General features: G+C 49.0%; 1 protein-coding gene across 1 annotated transcript in view; it reads left to right on the top strand.

The window, feature by feature from the left end:
* The window catches only part of OS9 (OS9 endoplasmic reticulum lectin), a 33,353-nt gene extending 20,292 nt beyond the window's left edge, over positions 1–13,061 (top strand). Inside the window, exons 9-15 of the mRNA XM_077329153.1 lie at positions 927–969; positions 2,647–2,735; positions 4,014–4,259; positions 5,107–5,335; positions 7,144–7,311; positions 9,017–9,129; positions 11,664–13,061. Of these exons, the coding sequence (XP_077185268.1) occupies positions 927–969; positions 2,647–2,735; positions 4,014–4,259; positions 5,107–5,335; positions 7,144–7,311; positions 9,017–9,129; positions 11,664–11,804 (1,029 nt within the window). The 3' untranslated portion in view covers positions 11,805–13,061. The remainder of the gene's footprint in view (positions 1–926; positions 970–2,646; positions 2,736–4,013; positions 4,260–5,106; positions 5,336–7,143; positions 7,312–9,016; positions 9,130–11,663) is intronic.
* Positions 13,062–13,738: the final 677 nt, after the last annotated feature.

Genomic DNA, 13,738 nt, shown 5'->3' with positions numbered 1-13,738 from the left:
AAGACGAGGTACCTTTGCATCATTGGTTGTGCCTGATTGGGAGCAGGATAATTGTTTCTTTTTAAAAAGAAAATACTGGTGTGATGTGAATTTGGATCGGAGGCCACCAAGGAACCTGCACAGGGGGAGGCAATGGCAAACCCCCTCCTATTGTCTGTTGCCTGGCTGCCAGACAATCTTACATCTGTAGTATCCTGGCTGCACTCCAAACGTTGCAAAATCAAAAAGGGAACTGATACGTAATCTGGACAAAGTCAGGAACTCAGAAGTTTGGTCTGTTCTTCATGTACAGTTAGAAATGTATTGCTTTTACTGTGTTTTTAATATATTATTGGTGCATTTTCATAAATATTTGTAATAATTTTTAGTAATGTTTTAATATTGTTTTGCAGCTCAACTTTTGAGTTCCTACACTATACACTTATACAAGATAAATAACAACTGACTTAGAATCCTAAAGTTGGAAGGGGCCATAAGGCCATCTAGTCCCACCCCCTGCAGGATCAGCTTCAAGCATCCAGGAGAATTATCTGTCCAGCCACTGCTTAAAAACCATCAGTGAGGGGGAGCTCACTACATCCAATTCCTCTGCTGAACTACTGTGACTTTAAAGATTTCTGATCTCTAGCTGGTACCGTTCTACTCTTACGATGACCCTGAAGGGTTGTCAGAGACATTCAAAGGTGGCTTGCCATTGCCTGCCTCCGTGTAGCAATCCTGCTTGGTGCCCTCCCCTCCAAATGCCAGCCAGGCCTGGCCCTGCTTAGCTTCTGAGGCCTGTCAAAATTGAGCTATCTTGGACTACCTGGGTCCGAAGCAGTCTGTTGTAACAAGCTGTGAGTCTGCGCCACACTGAAAGACTTCCCCTGTCTAACTCTGCAGCAGTGGTTTCTGTGTGTTGCACTCAAACCCATCCTCTCTTGCAGGAGGAAGAGCCCATCATGAAGACAGCCGACAACCACTTGGAAGGTAAGCAGGTGCTGAATGGGATGCGATCTGTGAAAAACAGCTCTCGGCGGGTTATGCAACTTTCCGTGCTGCCAGCTCTAGCATATGCAGGGTGGGAGCATCCAGGATGCCGCTTTTTTCCTTGCCTCTTTTGTCCCCCTCCTTCCTCAGGATTGGTTTCATAGAATCATAGAGTTGGAAGGGGCCATACAGGCCATCTAGTCCAACCCCCTCCTCAATGCAGGATCAGCCCTAAGCATCCTAAAGCATCCAAGAAAAGTGTGCATCCAACCTTTGCTTGAAGACTGACAGTTTCCCATCAAGCTGTTTTCCTGACCTCTGGCTGGCCACCTGCCACGCTCTCTAATCTGCTCTGCTCAAAGTAATCTCTGAGAGTGCCTTCTTCTACCCATAATAGGCTTAGTATCTGTCAGTGTAGATTATCTGTTACTGAAAGGGGGAAGTAGGTAACTGACTGCAAGGGACTAAACTTGCCGCATCCTGTTTGTGGTTTCTAGCACCAGATGTCATTCTAGTTTTTGATTTTTTGGGGGAAAAAAACCTCTTCCTCTTCACCAAGACGGCAGACATTTTTATCAGAAGCAGTCATGTATAAAAATGCTCGTTCACGTCTCTGTGGATCCGCTTGCACGGTTCCTTCTGTTTCGGCCAGGGGCGGAGCAAATTGTTCTGCAGGGCACCACATTCCTCCCTGAAATTTCTGCCCCCTCCTTATCTCCTGGGACTTCCCCAAAAGAGACTGAGCACTTTTCGGCTGGCAAAATGGAAAGCCTCTGTGCGGCAAGGGCAGAGTGCAGGCCATTCGCCAAGCAATGACACTTTTAGAATCATAGAGCTGGGAGGGGCCAGACAGGCCACCTAGTCCCACCCCCTGCTCAATGCAGGATCAGCCTCAAGCATCCAGGATAAGGATCTGTCCAAAATCTGACACTAAAAAGAAAAATCTTTACTTTCCAATATACTGGAGAGCGTCCATGCAGGTTTGGATGAACTTGCTAGGTCTGAGGATAGCAAAAAGCAAGTAGGAAATATGTACACCATTCTTGGGGGTAATACAAATGAAAGAAGAGGGCCAGGGGCTTCTGAAATTGCATGACCGAATCCAGCTTTTCTTGATGTGCAGCGGTCTATGTGTAAACCTGGAAGTGGTGGGAACGTGCCATCAAGTCACAGCTGACAGTGGCAACCCCCGTGGAATTTTCAAGGCAAGCGATGTTGAGGGGAGGCTTGCCCTTGCCTGCCTCTATGCTAGCCTTTCTCAACCTTTTTATTGTTGAAACCCCTGACACATTCCTCAAGCTTTGAGAAACCCAGAAGTGGTAGATCGTGCAGAATATGGTTGGGAATATTCCCATATGGTGTCCATGGACACGCCCACCCGGGGCCCCTCCCCTCCCCACCCTCCTCCAAGCCCATCATTGGCCAGTTTGTGGGGGGGATGGGTCTACTGACCATATATGGTCATATCACGCAATTAAAGTTCAACAGCTTTCGACCTCTGTTGGCCTCAGGCTAGCGGCCTTCTCAGTACCAGCTACCAGAGATCTTTCAACGGGAGAAGGCAGGGGTGGAGCCTGGGACCTTGGCGCTTGCTTCCACATAGTCTTGGGGGAAGCAATTCTAGCCAAACACCGGATGCCGGGAGGGCGTAACGCTTGTTAACCTGCCACCTTTCAGATTTCAAGAAAAAAATCCATTTCAAAGTTATCCGGAACCCAGGGGACCTGGTTCAGTTCATCCACGAGCTGAAAGACAGTGCCCGTAAGGTAAGCATTTGCGTGGGCTGTGGGTGGGGTGTGGGATGGGATGCTGCCTCCTGTATCTTTCCGGCTGGTTTGTATTTGCGATGAGAGCGTGGCTAGTGCCCGGTCTCACCCGTGGCCTTCTGGGAAGACACAGAGAAGCATGGATGTCCTCCGACTGAAAAGCCCCATGTTTGGTTGTATAGTTTATCTGTGTGTTTCCGGCCTCTTCCCAGAAGGCCACGGGGCAGCATGATACTAGCTGACTCGTGCCCCTGTTCAACATGATTTATGTACACGAGGGGTAGTCAAACTGAGGCCCTCCAGTTTGACTATCCCTGAGGCATTCGCTGGCAGGGGCTCATGGGAATTGTAGTCCATGGACATCTGGAGGGCCTCAGTTTGACTACCCCTCATGTACACCCTCAGTATACTTTCCATGAATTGGGCTCCCTACTTTGATTGGAAGAGCCTCTTGTGGCGCAGAGTGGTAAGGCAGCCGTCTGAAAGCTTTGCCCATGAGGCTGGGAGTTCAATCCCAGCAGCCGGCTCAAGGTTGACTCGGCCTTCCATCCTTCCGAGGTAGGTAAAATGAGTACCCAGCTTGCTGGGGGGTAAACGGTAATGACTGGGGAAGGCACTGGCAAACCACCCCGTATTGAGTCTGCCATGAAACGCTAGAGGGCGTCACCCCAAGGGTCAGACATGACTCGGTGCTTTCACAGGGGATACCTTTACCTTTTACTTTGATTGGAAGATACTGACATGGAGCCTGGAATTACATGGAGTTCACAATTGCTGCTTGCCTTGACCAAGGCCTTAAGAATTTAGAGGCCTCCATTTATTTTATCTGGCCTACATATGTGACTACCATTCCCCACAGTGCCCATTGTCTGTTATTTTGTTTCGTCTATGTAAAGGAGCTAATATATTCCAGTTCATTGCACATTTTTGGCATGCTGTAGTTGTGTGTATGCCGAAAGGCATTTGGTCAGCAGCATTGAGGCATTAGTATGCATATAGGATCTGATTTTATCCGAGGCTATACATAGAGCCTTGGGGAGTTTTTAATTTAAATGGTATTATGAATAAACACGGGTGTTTTTATAAGTACGTTACATTTTAGAGGCTTTTTGCTGCACCCCCATTAGGCCTACAGACACTTCTCCTTTTGTTAATCTTTTTTTGGCTCCTGAACACGATTCCGGCAAGGAGCAGACAAGAGCCTGTGTGAAAAATCTCTCCCCTCCTCTTCTCCCCCTCCCCTTTAACAGTTTCTGAGCTCCCCTTTGTTTTCCTCAGAGTAAAGAGAAAGCCAGCTCCTCCGAAGCAGCAGCAGCCCAGGAAATCCCTCCCAAAAGTGACCTGGCTGCCGAGCAAGAGCCTTCTGAGGCAGGAGGCAGACAGGAGGACGAAGACGAGGAGGACCTGCTGGGGAAGTTCGAAAAAGAGCTGGAGGACATCTTTCTGCCCAAGTCCGAGATGGCCAAGCTCAAGGAAGAGGTGAAATCGGAGATGGAGAAAGAGTTTGACAACATCATCGACGAGGTGAGGCGCTGCCAGTGCTCCTGGCTGCCCTCTGACCTGGTCCACAAAAAGGAGAGCTTGTCTCTTCTAATCGTTCTTGGGGGCAAACTACACATGACAGCAGACACGGGGAAATTCAGTGGTCTAAGAATTGCCGTGGCTGTGTCAACACTAGAAAAAGGGTTTTGGGGGGGGGATTACTTGGTACCACTGCACCACAGGCCCTCACAATTCCTAAGCAGCTGAATTTTTTTCTAAAGTGACATCAGCAGGCACACTTGGAAATCTCATATCCTTATCCATTGTTCCTATTAATATTTCTGAAACAGCTCTGGGGGGGTGGAGAATGTCCTGGCTGTCCGAGTTGGAATAGGGCCAATCAGGGTACAGCCCTGCACCGACAGCTCCCTCCCTCCCTCCCTAGACACTAGCCACTTTGCTCTCAGATACCTGAGAGAGATACAGATAGCCCTCCCAAAACCATAAATCAGCCCTGATTACCTACTATGGCTCCTGCTGCAAAGGAGAGAGAGAGCTGCCCAAACGAGCCCTCATTCCCTGCTACAAACAGCCCTGATTACCACCTCCTAAGGCTCCTGCTGCAAGGAGGGGGGGGGAGAGTGGTGCCGGCTGGTGTCCCCTGGGTCCTAGCGCCTGGTTGCAATGGGCTTTCTTGCTAGCGCCTTGAGTAAAATTCGGTTCTGCCGCTTCAGACCAACAGGACTACACACCTGAATGTAAAATTCCAATGAAAGCAACCATCCCTCGCCAGCTGCAAGAAGGGTCCTTTAGACTTGTATGGCAAAGCGTTAAGCCTCTTGATCTCTCCCCAAAATCTGAACATCGCAGTTCCTCTTTCTGATGGCAGGTGGAGGATGAGCTGGAAACGGAAGGCCTGAAGGGCGAATTTGATCGAAAGCAGGCTTCCAAGTCTTTGGCTTCCACCCTCAACAAGCTAATTGACAAGCTGGATCCCGGCCAAGTCCCTAAGAAAGGGGAGCAGGAGCAGGAACAGCCACAGCCGGAGGAGGAGGCGGCGGCAACGGGGGCTGCAGAAGGAAACGCCGCTCAAGACAGTACGGTCACATCGGCACCCGGTACGCTAACGTGCTGACGGAGGATTCTGGGATGGTCATTCTGGGGGGCTAGCTATTGTAGTCCATTTCAGCCAAATAAAACAAGTCAAGTAGCCCATTAAATGCTCAAATGAACTTGGTTGTTCTTTGAGGTGCTGCTTGACCCCTCTGCCTTATTTTACTTGTTAGGGTTGGAAATGTTGAGCATTCCTGAGCTGGCCAGCAGGGGGCAGGCTGTGCTGTGAACTAAGATGTATTGGGCCAGTTCAATGCAGGGTGTTCAGGGTTTATCCTAAATAGTTGCAAAGGCTTATGGCAAGGGTGGCCAAACTGTGGCTCTCCAGATGTCCACAAGTCCCTGTCAGCGAATGCCAAATTGGCTCTCCAGATGTCCATGGACTACAATTCCCATAAGTCCCTGCCAGCAAATGCCAAACTGGCTCTCCAAATGTCCATGGACTACAATTTCCATAAGGCTCATGGGAAATGTAGTCCATGGACATTAGGAGAGCCAGTTTGGTCACCCCATCTTATGGGAACAGTTGATGATGACTCTCCCTAACCTGAAACTTCCAATAGCCACACTGTTTCTGGGAATGCCTTTTTTCCCTTTTACACGAGTGGTCCATAAAATGGATCTTGGTAACTTTGGATTTGGGTCTAAAATTTGTAGCCTTTGACCTTCTAGATCAGGATTGCGGGATGGCCCTCGAAGGGCTTCCTGAACAGTTGGGAGCTAATTGATTTTGAATATATTTTTTAAGTTCGTTAAACATTTATTGGGTGATATGCCCATATGTGGTCATGTCGACCTTCCCCACACCAATGGCCAATGATAGGCCTGGAGGGGGTGGGAAGGGGAGGGGCCCTCGGTGGGCGTGTCCACAGCTCTGCTTCCCAACCGCACGATTGCGCCACTTCTGAGATTTCTCAGTGGGCTTCTCAGTGGTAAAATAAATTGAGAAAGGCTGTTCTGGATGCTTCTCTTCCAGCTTCCTGGGCTGTTCCCACTTTCCAAAGATGCAAGCCTTGTATTTTCTACCTGTTTTTCCCTACTACTAGATGCCATCTAGACTGGCTGAGCACCTTCAAGCCCATCTTTGTACACATGAGGATTAGGAACTTGGAGAGCTAGGAACACTCTCAGAATGCTAGATTTTTGCAGTGATGAGTCCCATAAGGTCACAAATTAGAATTGGATTGCTCCCAATAAAGGAAAGATTTTTTTTTACCCCATCTGAGCAAATTTATGACCTAGCTAAACATAGACCCACTAGCCGTCAGAAGTGGGCTTCTGCATGCTTGACAGCTGCCTATTTGTAGTCCCATGCTGGGGGGTGGGGGGTGGGAGAGAATAGTTTCCCGGTGGTTATCTCTGTGAATCTGGACTGAACTCTCTTTTGGTGGCTGCCTCTCTCCTCTTGCTGCCCGGGAATACCTCTTTGCAAAAAGGTCTGAGTTCTCTGAAAACCCTGCTGATAATCCGACCAGGTAAGTGCGATGATTCTCTCGCATAAACTTGAGCGCAGAATTTCCTTTTGTCGAGCAGACAGTATTTTTTTAATCTTGGGTATTTATACCCCGCTTTTCTCCCCAAGGGGGGCCTCAAAGCCACTTACAACAACATTCTGTCTTCTTCCCCCTCTGTGTTTTTTAATCCTTTTGCGCCCCCCCCCCCAGCCCTATGAGGTAGGCTAGGCTGACGGAGTGACTGACCCAAGGTCACCCAGCTGACTTTTGCATCAGACTGATGATTCGAACCTGGGTCCTCCCAGTTCCTGGACCACCGCTCCTTAAACACTCCCCCCTTCCCAATGCCTCTGTTTCAGATGATGACTCAGACGGGCGTGTGAAAGTCAGGGTCACGAAAGTACGGCCAGGGAGTGCTCAGCAGAAGGAGCTGCGAGTTCGAGAGATGAGCAGGGATAATCCACAGCTGCGCCATGTGGAGAGCGTTGTGAAGGACCTGTTGGAAAAGGAGGGTCTGAAGGCAGAAGGTAAGGCAGCCACGGGTAACGGGAGGGGTCAGAGCCTTCTGGTGTGTTGGGTGGGGGAGAGTCTTCTGTGTTCTTTTTACGGAGGAAATAGGCAAGGACGTGAGGTCACTGCAGGCCTGGAAACACACACTGCAAGAAGTTCAAGGCTGTCCTGAGCCAATAATCTGAGGACTTAATCTGATTTTTTTAAAAGCTGTTCCCAGGAAGTTTTTTGAGGTCACAGTTGTCCACTCTGGCTATTTAAGAACCCAGGGGCTGTGGCTAGCCGTGCTGAGAACACACATTGAGCGGGTTCAGTGCCTGATATCTTTGGTGTATAGAAGGGAAGGGGCTGTGGCTCAGTGGAACAATTTCTGCTTTGCATTCAGAAAGTCCCAGGTTCAATCCCCGGTATCTCCAGTTGTAAAACAACCAGTCAATAGGTCATATGAAAAACCTCTGCCTGGGACTCTGAAGAGCTGCTGCTAGTCTGTGTGGACAATACTGACCTTGATGGGCCAGTGGTCTGATTCGTTATCAGGCAGTTTCATGTGATGTTTGGGTTGTAGAGTCAGGAGGTCATCTCTGCTCAAGGGAAGGGAAAGCGACTGGCTATTCTGGCTTCCCGACCCTGCAAAAGGCAGCTTCTCAAATGCTGTTCCAGGGTCCCCTCTCATTTCCAGAGTTCTTGCAAAACTTGTTCAGGGGAATGTATTTGAGACAAACTGCATTCATGTTAAGGGATGTGTGACAATCAGTATCTTCCAGCACTAATCTATAGAAAATCAATAGATCCCCCCCCAATAGACTTTTGAGCTGCTACTTATTCAACTAGTGTTGCTCCTCAGAGGGTTAATAGTGAAACAAGACTATTATGATTATTATTTCTAGCTTGCCCTTTCCCAAAGGCTCAAGGTGGGTAACAATAGCTAAAACAAAACAGATAAAAGATCATCATACCACATACAATTGTGTCCATGCTACTCAATGACATGCTGGTCTCTGATTAGCCCTCCATGCAAGGGCTCCTCACTGAGGCCCAATCAGAGGGCTGCCACACTCTCCCTCGTGCCTCTTATTACCCCTCAGTAGGAGAGGCCTCCCCCACTGAGGGCCACTGAGGGCCAATCAGATGCCACATGGCCTCCCTGCTGCCAAAGAGCTCCATGGAAGGCTGATCGTGTGCTTCGTGTCCTCCCCCCTTTCTCCCCAGGGTTCTGACCACAATGGGGAGCAGTGAGGGGGGCGCCATCCCCTATGCAGCCACCTAGCCACTTGGCAGTGGCACAGGAACCCAACACAGTTCTCCATGGCTACCCTGCTGCTTGACTGTGGGTTTTGACGGCATTTCCAGAGCTGGGGGGAGGCTGTCTGTAAGGCAGAAGAGCCTCACTCAATCAAGTGTTCCTGCTTTTTGTTTCTCTGAAGGCACATCTTATACTGTTCTGGGAGCGACTAACCAGTTGGCTGGCTTTGTACCTGCGCACTGGGAAACCAATACGGCAATAAAATATCCAAATTGGACTTATATAGAGTCGTCTCTCTTCAATAATTCTTTTATTCTTATTTCACACAAGCGGGACTTGAATGAAATAATAATAAAAGAAGTCCAATTGGATATTTTATTGCCATATTGGCTTCCCAGTGCGTCCGTATTTTTCTATGTTTGTTTCTTCACTGGGACTCACCCCTCCCAGTTCATTATTTTGGCTTTGTACCTGGGCAGGTAAAATTGAAATCAAGATAGTGACAACGGGAGGCCTTGGTGAGGACGATGATACCCACTGGCTGTCAGAAGAGGACACAAAGAACCTCAAGGACATTTTCCTCAACATTCTGGTGAGAACTTCCAGGCTGGGCAATGGAGTCAGAGGTAGTTCTCGTACCTTCCCCAGGGCAGGTTTCTGATACGAGTTACTAGGTGATGATTGCCCTCTGCCCTGCAAGTTCCTCCTCGTCCAAGAATTGGCGGCCATTATGGTTGGCAGTGAAGGCAACGCTCTTCAGCACTGTGTTCTGTATTTCTGCGTTTTTATCTCAAAGGTAGTGGCCTTGTCATGAGGTAAGATGAAGTGCCTGCCTCAGGTGGATGTTTTGGTCCTTTAAAGCAGGGGTAGTCAACCTGTGGTCCTCCAGATGTTCATGGACTACAATTCCCATGAGCCCCTGCCAGCGTTTGCTGGCAGGGGCTCAAGGGAATTGTAGTCCATGGACATCTGGAGGACCACAGGTTGACTACCCCTGCTTTAAAGGTCACCCCCGTGGATCTTTTCCCCCAGTGACTCTTCTCCTGTGGACACACTTTTTGGCTTTTGTGGACTAAAGTCAACCAAAGCAGAACGTCTTTTAATTGATCCAGAGTTCTCTTTCTCTCTTCTTCTTCCCCCCCAAAGCATAAATTAGAAGTTTGATGGGGCACTTGAAGGAGACGCTCCCCCTCTCCACCTGCTAAAATGCCTCATAAAAGTATGCCAATCACCTCATGACCCGTGAGGTAATTACCTCACGAGTGGGACAATCTCTTGCCTGACAGCTGGCTCAGGTAATAAAGCCTGCTTTCAATACCCTTCATGACTGGATCTTAGTCAACAAAGGCTAGGCCTTCCTTGCCAAGGTTCTCAGCCAGGCCCACCTGGTCTTTTGGGGTTTTTTGCCCCAGAAGGAAAAATTGAAATTTAAAAAATGGTTCTCTGGTTTGTAAAGAACTGTCAAGTTCAGAATGAGAAGTTGTGTGCTTGAGCTCAGGCTAGTTAAGCACAGATCTTGGGGGGGGGGGTGTTTGGGGAGAAGGGTTGGCAGGGGCTCATGGGAATTGTAGTCCATGGACATCTGGAGGGCTGCAGTTTGACTACCCCTGGCCTAGACTAGAGAGGGGTGCCATTGTTTGTAGAAGACAGCATGGCGGTTGGTGAGGCAGGGCTCCTGCCATGCATTACAGAACTAAGTGCTGCAAGAAGAAGGTGGACAATTCCAGAAATACAACAAAAGAAAGAAAGAACCTGTCCACCGGCTTAATTAAAGAACAAAAGTTTAAGGGTCTCTGTTATCTCTTTTATTTTCTTGGACTCTGCCAGAACGGTCTCTAGATTGTTTTCCCTTTTCAGTCAGTGGCAAAACGAATCCATTCTTGTTAGTCACTTTTAGAATCTGCTGATTACCGCCATGAATCAATGTAACTGTGTAACTGCCTTGATTTAATGCTTAGCCAGTCTAGCCATTTTGTCTGTCTGCCTTTCACCCATCACCTGTCTGCCCTGTAGCTAGTCTGGAACAAGAGTTTATCTTAGAAGTGTAGTCCTGGGTGCTCCAAGGTTGGAGCCGGACAAGCTATCATTCTTGGATGTTTTCCTGGATGGCACCTGGAGTTACTTTCTGTTTTTGGTTATATGCTTTAGGATGCTTTGGGCTGATCCTGCGTTGAGCAGGGGGTTGGACTAGATGGCCTGTATGGCCCCTTCCAACTCTATGATTCTATGATTCTATAACCGTGAGAAGGGAATTGGGTGGGAAACTCTGAGGGTAAAAAAAACGCGTTTTGAACTTAGCATCAGTTCTGGCTTTGTTTCGTCTTGGAAAGGATCTGCAAAAATTAAACTCTTGTTTTTAACAAAGTGTTTGGTTTCGAGTCTGTCTTCCTGACAGTCACTTGAAAATAGCTTACAGCCTTGATTCGCCGCACCGGAAGAGCATTGGCCTAATTATATTTTCAAGTGACTAACAAGAACAGACTCGTTTTCCCACTGGCGAAAGCAGTGAAAACAGAAAACAATCTAGCGACCGTTCTGGCAGAGTCCAAGTGTAAATGAAAAAGATAACAGAGACTCTTAAACTTTTGATCTTTAATTAAGCCGCTGGACAGATTCGTTCTTTCTTTTGATACATTACAGCAGTGGTCCCCAACCTTTTTATCACCGGGGACCACTCAACGCTTGACAATTTTACTGAGGCCCGGTGGGGGGGGGGGAGGGTAGTTTACTCCTCTACTCTCAACCACTGCCCTAACGCTCTCTGGTTGCTATGGTAATGTTTAAACATCCCTTCAAAATAAGATACAGACACGCCACAACAATGAACATAAGGAACATTTTATTTTCATGGAAATTTTAACTCATGACAATGACAAATCAATGGGAACCCTGAGCTTGTTTCTCTGCAACGAGATAGTCCCATCTGGGAGTGATGGGAGACAAGGACACCCGAAGTGTGTTGTAAAGGGCCGGGAGGGATGAAATAAAGGGCTGGGGGGGGGAGAAGACATCCTTTGCGGCCCACCTCCAATTAGTTGACGGACCACATGTGGTCTGCGGCCCAGAGGTTGGGGATGGCTACCTTACAGAACTAACAGGGCCCGTTCTCCCTCTCCCTCCTTCCAGATCCAGGGCACACAGAGGGAGGCTCACCGAGAGCAGCAACGCCAGCGCCAGCTGGAGGACAACTACCGTTTCGTCTGGGGGCACAGCCAGGAGGAGCTGCAGGCGTCCAGCAGCACCGATTCAGACGACGTCGATTTCTGAAAGACCCCAGCCTTCAGAACTCAGGCAACCACGGCTACTCTGTTGCAGGATACGGCCGGCGCTTTCCCTTTCCCTGGAGGATCGGTGTGTTCACGTAGAGGCAGAGTCTCGCTTGAATCCGTACCAAGAAGGGGGGAAAGAAGTGAGGGGAAGGGAACGCACCTTGCTTCCAGGGGCGGACTGTCTTCCTCGATGGACTCCTGTCACTCTTGGCGGCTCTTCCCGTCTCGTCCTGATGGCTTTCCGTCAGCTCATAACAGCAGCCCTTTCCTCCCGGGCAGAAACTTCAGAGTCCCTTCCGCCTGACAAACCTGTAGGCTTGACTGTGTTTGGTGTTAGGAACGCCCAAGCCGGGCTTGGCCGCCTGAGTGGAAGTTTTGAGCGGTGCTTCCTTCACCGCCCTTTCAAAAAAGCATCTTGGCCTGGAACTGCTTAGTAGGCACCATGCAAAAAGGAGCCCCCTGCGGAAAGGCCCTGCAGGTCAACCTCAAGTCCAGGAGGCAAAGCTGGCAACGGCAGCCTTCCCTCCTCTCCCCTAATCCCTCATGTGCTTGGAGGCAACTCCGCCCTCCCCAGGCGTGCATGATGATACAGTCACCTTGTGTGCCGTGAATTGTCACAGCTGCAGGCAGTGGGGAGGGTGGGAGGAAGAAGGAGCTGGTACTTCCCCTCCCTCCCTCCCACCCTCCCTGTACTTTTCCAGCATCTCCTCCTTCAAACCAAGCATACTTCTGCTCCTTCCTGTAGTTTATCTCTAGGCTGCCTTTACCCCACTGTGCTGCTTTGGACTTGAATGAGCCTGGCAGAAAGAATACAGTTCAGACGGGACAGAAGCAGAGAGAAAGCATCCGAATCCTCTTGTGGGCAGTGCCCTCCAGCTGCTCTGTTTTCAATCGGACTAGGGTCCTAGACATAGGAGCGTATGGACCGAGTTACAACAGACAGACAAACGAAAAAGTACAGCCTTGCCTGTAGATCGAGTAGAAAGCTGTTTTTTTTGTTGTTGTTGTTGTTCTTAACTTCTGTGAAGTCTCAGAGCTGCAAGCAGGGCCGAGGTCTCTTGCAGGGAGACGGTGGTGATGACAATCTACTTCAAATGCTGAATAATCAGGGCTACTTAACGGGTGACTGGAGGTGGAGAATTCTGCCCAGGGGAGAGGTGGGGGCGGGAAGAAGCCCCTCCCCCTTTCTTCAATTATTCACTGTTCATTCCCCCCCCCCCCCTTTATCAATAAATCCAGCTCAACCCAGTCTGGATTGCTGAGACTCCTGTCTGTTTTTTGTTGGGTGTTAACGTATGACCTATGAGTATCGGATTATCCCAATAGAGAAGCAGGTAGCGTGATAATCTTTAATAAGCTGGTAGGTCTCCGCGTACAAAGCTTTTCATAGGACTGGGCGGGACCTTGAAGCTTCCATCAGCTCTCTGCTTTTTAAACAGCTTTAATCCATTGGTTACAGCTTTAATCCATTAAACAACTTTAATCCATTGAATATACATTGCAGAACATTAGTGAAGGTGTCCTGTTGTTGGACCTAGACAGTGGAAGGGGAGGGTGACTCATTTCTTGTAGAAGTCTGAAGGATCTGAATGTCCCAGTTTTCGCAGTGCCTGCAAGATGGAGCTCTTCCACCAGGCTTTTGGTTGGGGCCAGTGTCCTCAGGACATCCATGGTCCTCCCCTCCAAGACACCCATACGGGGAGAGATTATGGGCAATGAATATCCGGAGGTCCTACTTGCTATACGCTGCAAAATTAGCTATTTATGTTTTACTATTATATGTTTTTTGGTGCTGGAGAAGACTCTTGCAAGTCCCTTGGACTGCAAGGTGAACAAACCGGTCAGTCCTAGAGGAGATCAGCCCTGAGTGCTCCTTAGAAGGCCAGATCCTGAAGATGAAACTCAAATACTTTGGCCACCTCATGAGCATGA

Source organism: Paroedura picta, chromosome 3, assembly GCF_049243985.1.
Source record: "Paroedura picta isolate Pp20150507F chromosome 3, Ppicta_v3.0, whole genome shotgun sequence".
Classification (NCBI taxonomy): Eukaryota; Metazoa; Chordata; class Lepidosauria; order Squamata; family Gekkonidae; genus Paroedura; species Paroedura picta.
This window is presented reverse-complemented; position numbering and strand designations above follow the sequence as displayed.